Genomic DNA, 15537 nt, shown 5'->3' with positions numbered 1-15537 from the left:
GAGTCGGCAGAGTGGTTTCGTTCCCAGTTTCTCCAGGGACTGCGTGACCTATCTTTTTATCGTCTGTTGCTTTGGATAAAAGCATCTGTTTGTAACTTGTAACTGTAAATTATCGAAAGAAGGACAGACAGTTTGAATCATAGTTAAGATTAAAGATAGAATTAGGTGTTACGGTTGGTGGAATAATTGGATTAGAGATAAGATCTGGTGGTTAGAACTGGAGATGAGATAACATGCTTTTTTAAGGTTAGAGGTTAGGGATGGGACAGTGGACATAACCTTAGTGCAATTCTGGTTCCCTGTTTACACATGCAGCCGCCTGGTCAACCAGCTTGACACCATAAAGAAGACAGTGTGTGGGGATGGAGTGTCACGCTGCCTGCTGTGTGGGGAGCTCCTGGGAGTGCCCGGGGTCAGCTCTGTGGTGTGTGAAGACTGCAAGAAGGTGGGCTTTGTTTCTTGGAAAGCTGACGTGATCATACCCAGCAGTAGATGTGTTGGTAAGCCAACTGGTCAACAGTGCCGAGAAGTTCAGCTATCCACAAACCTATCTGTAACCAACAGACTGAGTCCTCTAGTAGAATATTCTTATAGAGTATTCAATCACCCAGAAGTGGCTTGAACTGGTCTCAGTGGTTAGTATACTGGTAAAGTAAAGCTGTCCCTGTAAGAGAAACCAGTATCCATGTGGCTAAATAAAGAAAAGGCCATTTCAGGTCTATGGGGGTGTCTGCTGGACTGCTGTGATAGGGGTTCGGACCCAGTGGTGGGGAAAATTTACGCATGATTCAGAAGGCACGGGGTCCCTGTGTCCTCCTCTTTCTGTTGTCCATAACCTCTCTTTCTCTTGTTCATAACCCCCCTCCCTCCCCATCTTCCGATCCGAAGAACATGTGCACTAAGTGTGGCATTCAGACTGGCCGGCGTCCTCGGGCCGTGTGGCTCTGCAAGATCTGCGGCGAGCAGAGAGAGGTGAGGGGGCGGGGCCAGATGGGCCAGCCTATGAGCCGAGAGGTGAGGGGGCGGGGCCGGATGGGCTGGCCTATGAGCAGAGAGGTGAGGGGGCATGGCCAGATTGGTTGGCATGTGAGCAGAGAAGAGGGAGGAAAGGGGGCGGGGCAAGATGGGTCAGTCTTTTACTGAAGAGAGGTGAAGGGGTGGGGCCAAATGGGCCGGCTTATGAGAAGAGAGGACGCCCTCTCCATGACACATAAGAAATGATTCTTAAGTCCTACTCAAGAGTTACCAATGTTGAATTCAGCTTGTAGGACACTTTAGAAGCCAAATGGTTTTCTGGTTGGCTGTGGTAATGCCCACTAAACATTTGTGTTGCAATTAACCCACTTCATTAAGCAAATTTAATGAGTGGGAGGCGAGAGGCAGTGGATGTTGCTTTGACTCATAATCCAGAAATGGCTAGACACAAAAGACCGGCATGTTCAATATACTACCAAAAGTATTGGGACACCCCTCCAAATCATTAAATGCAGGTGTTCCAATCACTTCCTTAGCCACAGGTGTATAAAATCAAGCACATAGGCATGCAGACTGCTTCTGCAAACATTTGCGAAAGAATGGGTCACTATCAGGAGCTCAGTGAAGTGTAGTACCGTGATAGGATGCCACCTGTGCAAGTCTATTCGTGAAATTTTCTCACTATTAAATGTTCCATGGTCAACTATGAATTGTATTATAACAAAGTGGAAGCACCTGGGAACAACAGTAACTCAGCCATGGAGTTATAGGCCACGTAAAATCACAGAGCGGGGACAACGCATGCTGAGGCACACAGTGTGCAGAAGTCACCAACTGTCTGCTGAGTCAATAGCTACAGACCTGCAAATGTCCTGTGGCTTTCAGATTAGCTCAAGAACAGTGCGTAGAGAACTTTATGGAATGGGTTTCCATGGCCGACCAGCTGCATCCAAGCCTTACACCACCAAGTGCAATGCAAAGCGTTGGATACAGTGGTGTAAAGCACACCACCACTGGACTCTAGAGCAGTGGAGACGTGTTCTCTGGAGTGACGAATCACGCTTCACTGTCTGCCAATCTGATGGAGAATGGTACTTGCCTGACTGCATTGTGCTAAGTGTATAGTTTGTTGGAGGGGGATTATGGTGTGGGGTTGACTGCGCACCAGTGCACAAAGCAAGGTCCATTAGGACATGGATGACCTTGAATGACCAGATGGTGTCTGGTGTGGAGGAACTTGACTGACCTACACAGAACCCTGACCTCAACCCAATAGATCACCTTTGGTCACCTTTAGAGTGACCTCACAAATGCTCTCCTGGAAGAATGGCCAAAAATTCCCGTAAATACCCTCCTAAACCTTGTGGACAGCCTTCCCAGAAGAGTTGAAGCTGCAAAGGGTGGGTCGACTCCATGTTAAAGCCTATGTATTAAGAATGGGATGTCATTAAAGTTCATGTGTGTGTAAAGGCAGATGTTCCAATACTTTTGGCAATATAGTGTTTGTACATTAAACAAGGAGATATGTACCAATTGTCAAAGCTGATAATGGTAGTCACCATTCTGTTAAAAAGCATCTACAACTGGTGAAAATGTGGCATTGCAGAATGTTTGGAAATGTGTTAAAAAATCTGTAGCTTATAACACATATAAGGTGGCAATGCAACCTCACACCTTCAGGATTGTGGGCCCGATTCCCCTTTCTGGCTCTGTTTGGGTTTTGCACATTCTGCGAGTTTTTTTTGGGTGCTCTGATTTTCTGCTGCAGTTCAGTAACATGCATTTAGATGAATCGGTGTCTCTAAATTGCCCAAAGTGGGCATGAACCGCAGCTAGAGCTACAGTCGCATCATAGATATTTACACATTTTAACCGATTTTCCTGATATCTGCAGATGGTTGGCAAAGCTGGAATCAAACCTGTGGCTAAGGAGAAATATTTATGAACTTACATAGCTTGATATGTTGAATATTCAATCAAAATGTGTTTTAAAGGCACCTTAATTTATTTGAAATATTTCTGATTTTTGCAAGGCTTCTGTTTTGATGCAATATCTGGTCTGGGGCAGAGTCCAAGTGTGTCAGCAGTGGCTAATTAGCCAGCCTGTTTGCAAACTGCAGTGTTCAGATCCTGGTGAGCAAAGGGATGAAGGACAGACACTCAATTAGGAGACTGAAAGCTAACGTACCTCGCTTCTGCGCCCCCTCCCCCCGTTCCCGGACTCCCAGGTGTGGAAGCGCTCCGGGGCCTGGTTCTTCAAGGGCATGCCCAAGCAGATGCTGCCCTCCCCCATACCCATCTCCAAGAATCGGGAAGCGAGTGCCCAGCCGAGCCTCTGTGCCCAGGAGCCTCCGGACCCCGAAGTGAGGACCCCCAGTAAGCCCAGGACACAGAGCAGGGGTGAGTGGGGGCCCTTTAGCAGTCATGGCTATTCATTGCATTTGAATGACTGAGCCTGATGTAACTTTATTCCCTTCTTCATGCCATAAGACCTCATGTATCCTGACCATCTGTCAGATACTAATTAAATGGTAAAGTATATTGATTTATATTTCATAGATATTCAGTGTGACATTAATTGAAGGTAGATGATTAAAGGAGCTACTTGACCAACCAGGGTTTTTATAAGATACTGGGAGACAATGTAGGGTGAGCTCTGCACAGGGGGACAAAGTAGAAGACCAGGTTGACTAGAGGCAAAGAGAAACGAAATGTTTTTAAGAAAGAAAGTGTACTGAAAACGAAAATGACTATTTTTCTCACTTGTCTTAGACACAGTTTTATTATATCACTTTTCTCAAAAATTATGCAAACCATTTGCTCATATACACAGCTAGGTACAGTCCCCAAAGCGATTCGGGTTCAGTGTCTATATAGCAGAAGTGTCCATTCGGAGATTAGAGCCTATACCCTTCTGGTAAGTCCATGCATGTATGCCTAGGCCCAGTGGAGAGCCAGAGCCACAGTTCTGAGCAGCAGGTGACAGGTGAGCAGCCAGCCCCTTCAGCCCACCTCAGCCAGGGCTCTGCTTGCTTAAGACCCACCCGTGACCCATCAGCAGTGGTGTCACACACACATGCTGCTTATGAAATGGCTCCCATTCCTTGATAGTGCAATATATAGAGAGTTTACACCACTATATAGTGCACTATAAAATACCCATAATACACTGCAAATTGTAGTGTACAAACGGTAATTTGAAATTAAGAATGATACATAAATGATGGGCATACACATCCATCATTTTATCCCCTTTATTGCATTCATGATGTCACCCCATTTTGCTATTTGCAAATGTCAGCTGTCAATGGTTGCTAGGAAACCAGTGTAGAGCATCTTGGAATGCAGCCTCCGAAAATGTCGTCTTCTTTCCCTGGTTAATTCCCTATATAGTGAATTGCATAGATTTCTCTATATAGGGAATGGTGAGTGAGTGAATTCAGCCATATTCTAGAAGATGACCTGTAAGACCAAAGGCCGCAGGGGGGGTAGAATTGCATGTCACACTAATTTCGCACACTGTGCTTTTCTTTCTTTGTTTCTTGCATCACTTCCTGTATGGCCATGGACAGGAGCCTACTTTGAATGCATGATTATGTCGGTTCGGTGTCCTAGAGACACCATTAGTATGTACAAAATGTACCTGAATGTGTCTGCGTGTGTGTTGCAGAAACGCAGCCCTCAGGCCGAGGGGGGTATCCTCCTGTGCCCCCTAAGCCCACTGAAGTGCAGCCAGGGCGAGGTCTCTACCGTGGGGAGAGCGGCGACGAGGCTCAGGCCAGCCCTGTGGTGCTGAAGCGGGCTGTTCCCGTGCAGAGCTCCAGGCCTCCCCAGACACAGGCAGCGTCAGCCATGGCTGAGCAGGGTGAGACCCCAGGCGGCCCAGGGGCACCAAGTGCTCCCCCAAGTCATACAGCAACGGTTTAGAAGGATTTAAATAAGTGATTTTACTGATGACACGTCAACCCCCTACTGCTCTGTAAACATAGATGATTAATCAAACAGTTAAAGAGACTAAGAACTGCAGCCCACTGCCACTTGCATGCTATAATTTAGTGGAGAGTGAAGCACGACCAAACTCTCTCCTGGCAGCCCCAGTGGAGATGGAGCCCAATTACTCCAGTGCACCAGCTCCCCTCAGAGAAGAAAGAGCGCCATCTGGTATCCAGGAGGAGAGGCGACAGCCTGCTGCCGCTTACAGTCGGGCCCCTGCGCGGCACCAGCCCCCGCCCCCGGAGAAGGACGAGGAAGAGGAGGCCAACAGCTATGACTCGGATGAAGCAAGTAAGGCGAGCTGTTTCCTGAGAAAATGTTTACCTCTGACTTTAGACCTCGCTCAGTTTATCTGGTTTATCTGGTCTGGCGTTTATCCTTTAAAAAGAAGCAGATTGCAGTCGTGGCCAAATGTTTTGAGAATGACACAAATATTAATTTTCATAAAGACTGCTGCCTCACTTTTTATGATGACAATTTGCATAGACCCCAGAAGGTTACGAAGAGTGATGAGATCAATTGCAATTAACTGCAAAGTCCCTCTATGCCATGAAAATGAACTTACGAGTAATCCCCAAAAAGCCCATTTCCACTGCAGTTCCAACTGTTGACATCATTTCAGTGATTCTCTCATTAACACAGGTGAGAGTGTTGATGAGGGCAAGGCTGGAGATAATTCTGTCATTCTGATTGAGTAAGAATCGCAAACTAGATGATTTAAAATGAGGGTGGTACCTGAAATCATTGTTTTTCCTCTGTTAACCATGGTTACATGCAAGAAAATATGTGTAGTCATCATTGCTTTGAAAAACAGAGCTTCAAAGACATGGATATCGCTGGTAGTAAGATTGCACCTAAATCAACCATTTATCGGCTCATTAAGAACTTCAAGGATAGAGGTTCAGTTGTTGTGAAGAAGGCTTCAAGGCCCCCAGGAAACTCCAGCAAGTACCAGGACCATCTCCTAAAGTTGATTCAGCTGTGGGATCGGGGCACCACCAGTGCAGAGCTTGCTCAGGAATGGCAGCGGGCAGGTGTGAGCGCATCTTCACACACAGTGAGGCAAAGACTTTTGGATGATGGCCTGGTGTCAAGAGGGGCAGCAAAGAAGCCACTTCTCTCCAAGAAAAACATCAGGGACAGACTGACATTCTGCAAAAGGTACAGGGATTGCACTGCTGAGGACTGGGGGAAAGTCATTTTCTCTGATGAATCACCTTTCAGATCGTTTGGGCCATCCAGAAAAAAAGAGATTGTCCGGAGAAGAAAGGTGAGAGTTACCATCAGTCCTGTGTCATGCCAACAGTAAAGCATCCTGAGACCATTCATGTGTGGGGTTGCTTCTCAGCCAAGTCAGTGGGCTCACTCACTGTTCTGCCTAAGAACACAGCCATGAATAAAGAATGGTACCAAGACATCCTTCGAGATCAACATCTCCCAACCATCCGAGAACAGTTTGGTGATGAACAATGTCTTTTCCAGCATGATGGAGCACCATGCCATAAGGCAAAAGTGATAACTAAGTGGCTTGGGGAACAAAGCATGAACATCTTGGGTCCATGGCCAGGAAACTCCCCAGACCTTAATCCCATTGAGAACTTGTGGTCAATCCTCAAGAGGCAGGTGAACGAACAAAAACCCACAAATTCTGACAAACTCCAAGCATTGATTATGCAAGAATTGGCTGCCATCAGTCAGGATTTGGCCTAGAAGTTGATTGACAGCAGCCAGGGCGAATTGAAGAGGTCTTGAAAAAGAAGGGCCAACACTGCAAATATTGACTCTTTGTATAAACTTAATGTTATTGTCAATAAAAGCCTTTAACACTTATGAAATGCTTGTAATTATACTACAGTATACCATAGAAACATCTGACAAGAAGATCTACAAACACTGAAGAAAACTTGTGTCATTCTCAAAACTTTTGCCCATAACTGTACTTTTTACTGTAAAAAAGAACTTTGAGCCTTGTTCAGTATGTGTTGTATAGTGAAGGGTGTTGTAAAGAGTGGGAAATTTGGATGAATGACAGGGATCCTAAAAAAATTAAACTATAATTGGATTGGTCTTAGTTGCGGTATGCTTTCATGGGGGCCCAACTTCTCTAGCTGGACCCTGTCTACAATGACTGACCATCTTTAATCCAATGGCACTTTAATTCATGGCACTTTGACTGTAGATGACGTTTGGCTTGTACGTCTCAGACTTGTGTTTTGACATGTTTGACCTGTTTGTCCTGTCTGGCCTGCATTTTTTATGTATACCTCTTTTGCTCTCTTTCAGCCACTCTGGGCTCTCTTGAATTCACCCTTCTCTATGAGCAGGAGAACAACAGCTTGCACTGCAACATCATGAAAGCCAAGGTAAAGACGAATGTCCAAGTGGAACATGTTCCGGCTACGGTCACACCACTGCACCTGCTTGGAAATTGTGCTGGCTTTGGCCCTGCCATCCTGATACATGGATCTTTCTGGATGCACACTTAGGAGTCAATAATGTCAAGTATTGCAAATGAATATCAAGCTAATGGTAGCTGGAGCACACACTCAGAAGTTTTTTAAATTTGCACCAAATCTGTGTAACATCAGGGCTGCAGAGGCACTGGTCTCATGACTAGCGTCCGGATGGCCGAGTAGTCTAAAGCAGTATTTCCCAAACTCAGTCCTCAGGTAACCACATGCTGTCCACGTTTTTGCTTTCTCTGGACTGGGTTGGGAAACACTGGTCTAAAGTACCAGACTCAAGGGTCAATACTGCCAAATGCGATGGCTGTTTTGGTCTCTGTTTGGAGGTGTGGGTTCAAATCCCACATCTGACAACAAAGTCTTATGTAGACAATCCCATACGCCTTAGCTGGGGGGTTGGTGCTAAAAAGCTCTTCATAACAACTGCAGATTGACTAGAGAGACTTTGTGTACTCAAGCAGGACAGGTATTTTGGGATCACCTGAGTCTTCTGTGGCTTTGGTTGTGATCTCTGTCCAGCTTGATGGTTAGCTTAATTAAACTTACATGTTCTTCAGGCCCTCGTGCTTGTCAGTAGGGCTACAATGTAAGTCTCCCAGGGGTCATTTTGATTGATGTAATACAGTGGTTTTCAAACTCGGTCCTTGGGACCCACTGACCTGCTTGTTCTCAGCTATCCCTGCCCCACACTCAAGTCCCAGCTGTCTTTCAGCTTCTGATTGACTGAACACACCTGAACCAGGTAATCAGCAGTGTGTTGGGCAGGGATAGCTGGAAAACAAGCAGGGCAGTGGGTCCAGAGGACCAAGTTTGAGAACCATTGATGTAATAAAACGTATACTAATGATAAGCTGTTTTTTCACCCAGGGGCTGAAGCCAATGGACTCCAATGGGCTTGCAGACCCCTATGTCAAGCTGCACCTACTGCCTGGGGCCAGCAAGGTAAAAACTGTTTAATTTCCTTAGAAGGGAGCTGTTCTCTGTGAGAGTTACTGCAGTGCATTGTGGGTAAGGGTTAGTTAGTTGGGCAAAGCCCAGTTCTCCAAGCAGAGGGCTCAAGACACATATTGTGCAATTGTACAATGGTAAGAAATAGAGAGGTCTGGTGGGTGATGAAAAGATACTTGTTTTGGGAGCTCAAGTACTGGAGAGCTAAGAGTTATGATATTAGGAGACTTCCATATTGTGTGGGATGTGGAATGAAACCCCAAGTGAAAACACAGCCAGTTTTCTTGTCATGCTCAGTCCACCAAGCTACGCACCAAGACCCTTCGAAACACTCGCAACCCGATCTGGAACGAGACACTGGTGTACCACGGCCTGACCGACGAGGACATGCAGCGTAAGACGCTTAGGTGAGCTGCTTGGGGGGGGCGTTTCCTTCATTTGTACAGCCCAGGTAGCTGCCCAGCTGGTTCATTTCTCCAAAGCTCTGGATTGTCTTCTGGCTTCCAAAAGTACCATATTTGATTTGATTGTAGGTCACAGGCTCCTACTTCTCAAAGAGGCTGCAGCTGTTATGTGGCACAATTGTCGAGTATAAAAAGACGTTTTAAGGCTAAAATATATGGAGTCTTCTGCTTTAAAACCCTTGGGAAATGGCATTTCTAGGCCGTTTTTATCACAAATACTATAGATGTACCCTAGTTTGACTCTTCAGCATTTGTGTAACATTCCAGTTTTGAGCCCAACAGGATTGGTTTCTTTTTTTAGGCTTTGAGCAGATAAGATCCTGTCAAGAAAGATTCGAGATTCATGTACATGGTTATACAAGTACAACCTGTAGTGAAATGTTCAAGGCTCTTACTCATTGTTACTTCCTGCATCCGCTCTGCTGCGTCTGCCTCTCTGACGTACAGAAAGCATGTCACAGTAGCCTCTTCACCTGAACGCCGTGCCTTTCGATCTCGGAGGAGTCACAGTGGAGTTTAAGAGACTGAGCACGGCAGGATGTTTGAAACCAAACTTTGAGGTTATGTGGTTCCTACTGTACCAGTCGCGTAGAACTTGAATATGTTGGTTTACATGAGGAGGTAATCAAAAGTAATCAAAGCCAGACTTCACAGCATCATTTACTACAATGTTGAGTGTCTCTACATGCTGAATTCCAGAATATTCCAGGGATCCCTTGGGAAACCCCACACTGGCAATGATTTGGCCGTGTGCTGTTACTCGTTGACCAAGAAATACGACCACTCATGTATAACAACACCGAACCATAATGTAAATGATGCTACTATGTTAAATGTACAATTCTTTCAGGATTTCCGTCTGTGATGAGGACAAGTTTGGTCACAATGAATTCATTGGTGAGACTCGGGTGGCGTTGAAGAAGATGAAGATGAACCAGAAGAAGAACTTTAACGTGTGTTTGGAGAGAGTGGTGCCGGTAAGGTAGTGCTGCACTTGCTCAGTCCAGCAGGGTCAAATCAAGGCCATTGGACTTTATCGTCATACCATCTATATATAGGCATACAGTGGCAGGAAATCGCATTACTCCAGGACCACAGTGCGACTTACAACAGCAGTGATGGGGGGGTTTGAAGTTCTTATTATGTTATAATATAATTATGTTTATTATGCTGTAACTCCTTCAAGTTTCTGAAAATACACTGTATATGTTTACTGGAAGACCACCCATCATGTTTTTCCTACTCTTTTAATCTTTGTTTTCAAGTGAAATTATGGAATTTATACCTGTACTGCACAGAGCAAGGTCTCAGGGGCCCGGGTCACATGACCAGCTAGGTGTGACTGATCAGTCTTATGAAAGTGGATGGAGGGGCAGTAGGGCTTCACAGTGCTTTTGGCAGGAAGACAAGGCAGTTATATGTACTTTTGTTTTGTTTTTTGTAGGCTATTTAGTGACATGTTTTCTGTGTTTTTGTTTGTTATTTTGGTTTGAGCCATCCCCCCCTTCCCGTGCACTTCTACCACTAATGTGTTGTGTGCCCTTTTCCTTTATATTGTGACCGGACCGTGACATAAATGCGATCGCCATATTGAAATGGCTAAAACTAGCAAGAATAGTCTCTTCTCTGTGATTTCTGTGCCTGCGAGACTGAGCTACGCTCAGTATTTTTGTAACAAAGCTGAAAATGTATGCTGAGATTTGATGGACGAGCGTGGTGGCAGTCACATGACAGCAGCTGTGTCCTCCCCAGGTGAAGCGGACGGCGGCTGGAGGAGGGGCGCGTGGCATTTCACTCTATGAGGATGAGGTGAGAGCCGTCCCCCCCAGCCTGCCCCTGTGGTGTTAGCATTGAAATGTTAGCACTGTGTAACTGCTAGCTTTTATTGGTCTGTCAGTGTGTCTGCGGCCAGGGTCTCTGTTCGGCGTGTCCCAGCATTTTTAAGTGTGTCATTGTGGCAGAATGCTGTACCACGTGCGTTGCAGCATGTGCCTGTTCAGTGCTTCTGCGTTTTTAACATGTTGCCCCAGGCCCCCGCTCCCATCCTGCTAGTTGACCTCAGCTCTGCCCGCTGGTTTTGAGCCCTGTTCTCTCCCTGGCAGACGGGGAAGGACATCGGCGATGTGGAGGAGCGCGGACGCATTCTCATCTCGCTCATGTACAGCACCCAGCAGAATCGGCTTATCGTGGGAGTGGTGCGCTGCGTACACCTAGCCGCCATGGACGCCAACGGCTACTCAGACCCCTTCGTCAAAATGTAGGTTCCTGGGGGGGGGGGGGGACTCCTTTGTACCTTTCACGTCTCTGCCCCAGGCTACTACAGCCTGAAGTAAGATGTTCTTACTCATCACTATTAATGTAACATTTACAAATAGCTATTCATTTAAAGTGGGTCTTTCCCATCTGTGCCAGCCTGGGAGATGTGGTGAGCTCTCTGGACACATGCATTGTCAGCAACCTGCCTCTTTTTACTCTAGATGCAAGTTTTGTTGCGTGTCCTGACACCATTCATATGCTCAGCCCTACTAACGGTGCTGTAGGCATCTAGCTGCCAGTAGGTGGCACGGTAGAGCAACAACAGACAGATGGACCTGGCAGTTTTTGTTGCCTGCTGTTCATTCCAGTTAAAATAATCATCAGCGTCATTATGCAATTTGTTACAAAAAAGTAGATTAAACTACAGTGGATATCGGAAAAATGTTTAACTTCACATCTCCCACTACACTGCAGTTGCCTGAAACCAGACATGGGTAAAAAAGCAAAGAACAAAACCCAGATCAAGAAAAAGACCCTGAACCCCGAGTTCAATGAAGTGAGTTTCCCTTCTCGTGATCTTTGTGTTGGCTGCGGGATTGTAGTCCAAGGATTCACACACACACATGTACATGTAGGGTATGCCTATCCTTATGGGGACCGTTCATTCACGTCTATGGGAAAAATGCTAACGCTAACTATGACAACCTTAACCCCCACCCTGCTCTAATCAAGTAACCAAGCGAAATACAAGAGTTTTTGCATTTTTAACTTTTTCATAGCAGTCACTGATTTTTATAAGATAGAGTTTTTCAGGTTTCCTGGTCCCCATAAGGGAAAGAAACTGATATTTATCACGTTATGGGGACATTGCGTCCCCGTAAGGATCGGTATACCCGCTCACACACACACACACATATATATTTACAGTAGATGATTTAGCCCACGATGTATCTGTAATGTGTATAAGTGATGCACTAACTTTCAGGGGACCTGTTGACTGCTACTATGTACTCATAAACATGGAGTGTCCTCTGGTGGATGATGTCTATTTTGGCATGCTGTTATTAGCAAATAGAGCACGTTGGTTGTATTGCAGGAATTCAGCTATGACATCAAGCACAGCGAGCTGGCAAAGAAGACCCTCGACATCTCCGTGTGGGATTATGACATTGGGAAGTGTAACGACTACATTGGTAAGGCCGGTGGGCGGAGTCAGTATATCTGATCATGGTGTGTTGTCCAATCACATCCTGACACTCTGCCCCACCTCTTTTAGGAGGATGCCAATTGGGCATCACAGCTAAAGGGGAGCGTCTGAAGCACTGGTATGAGTGCCTGAAGAACAAGGACAAGAAGATTGAGCGCTGGCACACACTGATGAATGAGAACCATGTGTCCAGCGACTAAGAGCTCTGCTGCATGTCCCCAGCACATCTTAGTTCCACCTGTTTCCCAAATGATTTTTTATTGATGCTCAGTGTTGTTCCATCAACCAACATGGCTACCGCTTATATCCTTGTAACCTTTGGCTGTAGTCATGCTGTCTGTCTGACCAAAACCTGCAAAGAAATATCACAGGCCACAGGCGTGCTTTTCGCCCCCAGGTACAAAAGAGATATTACTCCTTCTTGGAAGGAAAAACTACCGAACCTTGACATGATATATATGTGGAAATCAAACAGCACTAGCTACAGTATATATACACACACCATGCAAGCATTACAATAACTTTAACTCCTGAATTCAAAAGCTGGATTCTTTGTGGTTTCAAGCATCATCGTAAATCACCCCAGTAAAATCAGCAAACTTGGTAAAAAGACTCGCAAGCTTGAATGAATACATGATGGACTTTAAGGTCCATTGGATGTGACCCAGGGGTGGGTCACTGATTAGCACTTTTGCCTGACACATCCAGGGCTGAGGTGCTCCAGTTTCCTCCTACAGACAGCTAATTGGCAAGTCTATATCACCTGCATTGTATTGCATGGTTGTGTGCGTGGACTGGCTGTCTATCCTGGGCGTAGCCTAGCGCTGTGTCCTGTGCTGCTAAGGATAGCTCCAGGCTCCCCTGTTACCCTCACAGGGTTAAACAGAAGATGAATGAATGTGTAATTTCTAGCAACAGACAGAGTAGCAGCACAAATCCTTGGGATTTTCAGACACACAAACAAATCAACAGTTTGCTGTTATGTACGTTGGATTTCACCTGTCTAATTACATTGTGCTGCTGCAGTTCTCAAGAGGTGGTACTTTTTTTTTTGTTTTTTTTGGAAAAAAAAGATTCGGTTATTCTTTTGTTCTTTCGATACCACTTTTCAATAAGGCTCCCTTTTGCCACTTGTAAATGGTAGTAACTCATTAATAAAAAGAAAACATAACTTATTTAAAATTGTCATTACTTTACAGTGTTACAACCTAATTAATAAGATTTATTAACCATTCATAAATTCTTTATATGGGTAGCCTTATTGCAAAGTGGCACCGTTGTTAATGTATGAGGCAAAATAGTTAAATGTCTGCGAAGCAGAATTTTAATTTTTTTTTATTATTCATTATTATTATTATTATTATTATTATTATTATTATATTACTACGGAAAATTACGTAACCGTGGAAGACTGCAAGGAAAAAACTGACAAAATATGTATAAAATCATTCGTTCTCTAAACGTGTCGATGCGAAAACCTCTGATCTTTCAGATGCCTTTCCGAAGATTCGTTTCTGTCGAGCTTTTAAAAAAAAACTGTGATATAACATGCACCTTAACACATTTCCCTGACGATTTGTGCGTGACGACAAAACGGAAAACCTTTGGTGATAATGCTTTTTTCGGAGCCGCTGTAGGTACTTCCTGATAGCTCTGCCTGTGTTGCATGCATAAGCTGTGGTTGGTGGCCGTGTGGTGTTTGTGCAAAGAGCTGCCTTGACCTCTGACCAGATCGTCGTAGACAGGGCTCTGTTTACCCCACCGTCCAGCTCCAGCGCCTGTTGATCACAGAAGCTTCTGTGTGCAACACCAGACTCGCCGCGAAGGAAAGCACACGCTATAGTACAATGGAATGACCTCATACTTTTTCATCGAAATCTGCAAGTTTTTTGGATCTCTGCATGACTACCGCTTTTCCTGATATAGAACCTTTTTTCTGTTTATTACAGATTAAATTCCTTTCTTTCCATTTTAAATAGATGTGAACGTTTTTCTCAATTCTGCAGTTTTTCTTTTTTTATCTTTCCTTTGTGGATTCCAAGTGTCTTCCAACCGGAACACAACATTGTCACGACATTCCCGTAACGCTGAAGTTTTAACCGCGACTCCTCGGCGTCAATGCAGCGACAATGTAACGACCTTCCTTATGTCATCTCCCAGCTGAGTGCACTTTGGTCTTTTAGGGCAGTGTTTCCCAGTCCGGTCCTCGGGGATCTGCAGAAAGTCCGCGTATTTGCTCCCTTCCAGATAAAAATGTGGACTGTCTCGGAGGGAGCAAAAACGTTGGTCTTCCGTGGGTCTCCGAGGGCCGGGATGGGAAACACTGTTGTAGGATATGGAGCTGTTCAATCACACCAATATATTTCAGTCAGTAGTTTTCAAACGATAAATTTTACCCTTAAACGCATAACGTTTTGCGGAAATAAATGTTAAAATATAAAAGTGATAGTGTCCATTCAGATGCATGTATAAATGTGTGGTCGTAACATACATGCCTGAACACGTGAGTCTATTTGTATGGAATGTATTTTAAAATCTGTTCCCTAAGTAACACATTTTTATTGAAGTTGGTATAATCTAAACGTAACAGTCACTAAAACATTATGAGGATTACGTGTAATGTTTTGTATGTAAAATGTTTTAAAGTTGCTATTCTCAAGTAGAAAACGAAAAACGTAAAAAGGTGATTAAGTAATAAGTTAGGTAATAGGCCTAGGTTTTAGGTATTGAGTTACGCAGTTACATGTTATATATTAATTTGTCGGTGTCTCATTGAAGATCTAGAGGTGCACTCAGTTTTAAGGACATCTCCACTCACCAATGTTTTATCTATTTATCAGTTCCCTGTTTCATTTAGAAAAGTTTTATTTTGCACATTTGTAGGCTATGTTCTGCCTATAATGGAATGAATTGTGACTGACTTATTTGTATATAGTGCATGTAGAAGGGAAGAAACTCTAGTATGTTTGCTATTGAATTTGCATGTAAAATTTTACATTGGATTTGGTTTATGCAGACCAATAAAAAGATTACAAGAGCCTATTAAGACTGTGGGCGCGTGTGCTCTTTTCATTCACAATAGTCTACGAGTAAAATGACCCAATAAAAAGCGCCTACAGAGACCCACCCACATGCGTTAGAGCGCCTTGGGAACATAACACCACGTTAACCTGATTAATTTACTTTTTCGTGTACAACCCATGCTGTGCATTGTCTTAAAACAATATAT

The 15537-nt window shown here is 44.6% G+C and overlaps 1 protein-coding gene across 10 annotated transcripts in view; it reads left to right on the top strand.

Moving 5' to 3' along the window:
- Positions 1–13336, top strand: part of LOC125721479 (rabphilin-3A-like) — a 32915-nt gene extending 19579 nt beyond the window's left edge. For 9 of the 10 annotated variants that reach the window (XM_048997461.1, XM_048997459.1, XM_048997460.1 and 6 more), the window contains 15 exons: positions 316–445; positions 889–972; positions 3204–3375; positions 3917–3961; positions 4646–4840; positions 5068–5259; positions 7252–7331; positions 8301–8375; positions 8679–8788; positions 9696–9822; positions 10598–10654; positions 10948–11102; positions 11576–11657; positions 12198–12294; positions 12378–13336. In XM_048997461.1, the coding sequence (XP_048853418.1) occupies positions 316–445; positions 889–972; positions 3204–3375; positions 3917–3961; positions 4646–4840; positions 5068–5259; positions 7252–7331; positions 8301–8375; positions 8679–8788; positions 9696–9822; positions 10598–10654; positions 10948–11102; positions 11576–11657; positions 12198–12294; positions 12378–12508 (1732 nt within the window). In that variant the 3' untranslated portion in view covers positions 12509–13336. The remainder of the gene's footprint in view (positions 1–315; positions 446–888; positions 973–3203; positions 3376–3916; positions 3962–4645; positions 4841–5067; positions 5260–7251; positions 7332–8300; positions 8376–8678; positions 8789–9695; positions 9823–10597; positions 10655–10947; positions 11103–11575; positions 11658–12197; positions 12295–12377) is intronic. The other variant, XM_048997464.1, reaches the window with a different exon arrangement.
- The last annotated feature ends 2201 nt before the right edge of the window (positions 13337–15537 follow it).

Source organism: Brienomyrus brachyistius, chromosome 2 (genome assembly GCF_023856365.1).
Source record: "Brienomyrus brachyistius isolate T26 chromosome 2, BBRACH_0.4, whole genome shotgun sequence".
NCBI lineage: Eukaryota > Metazoa > Chordata > Actinopteri > Osteoglossiformes > Mormyridae > Brienomyrus > Brienomyrus brachyistius.
This window is presented reverse-complemented; position numbering and strand designations above follow the sequence as displayed.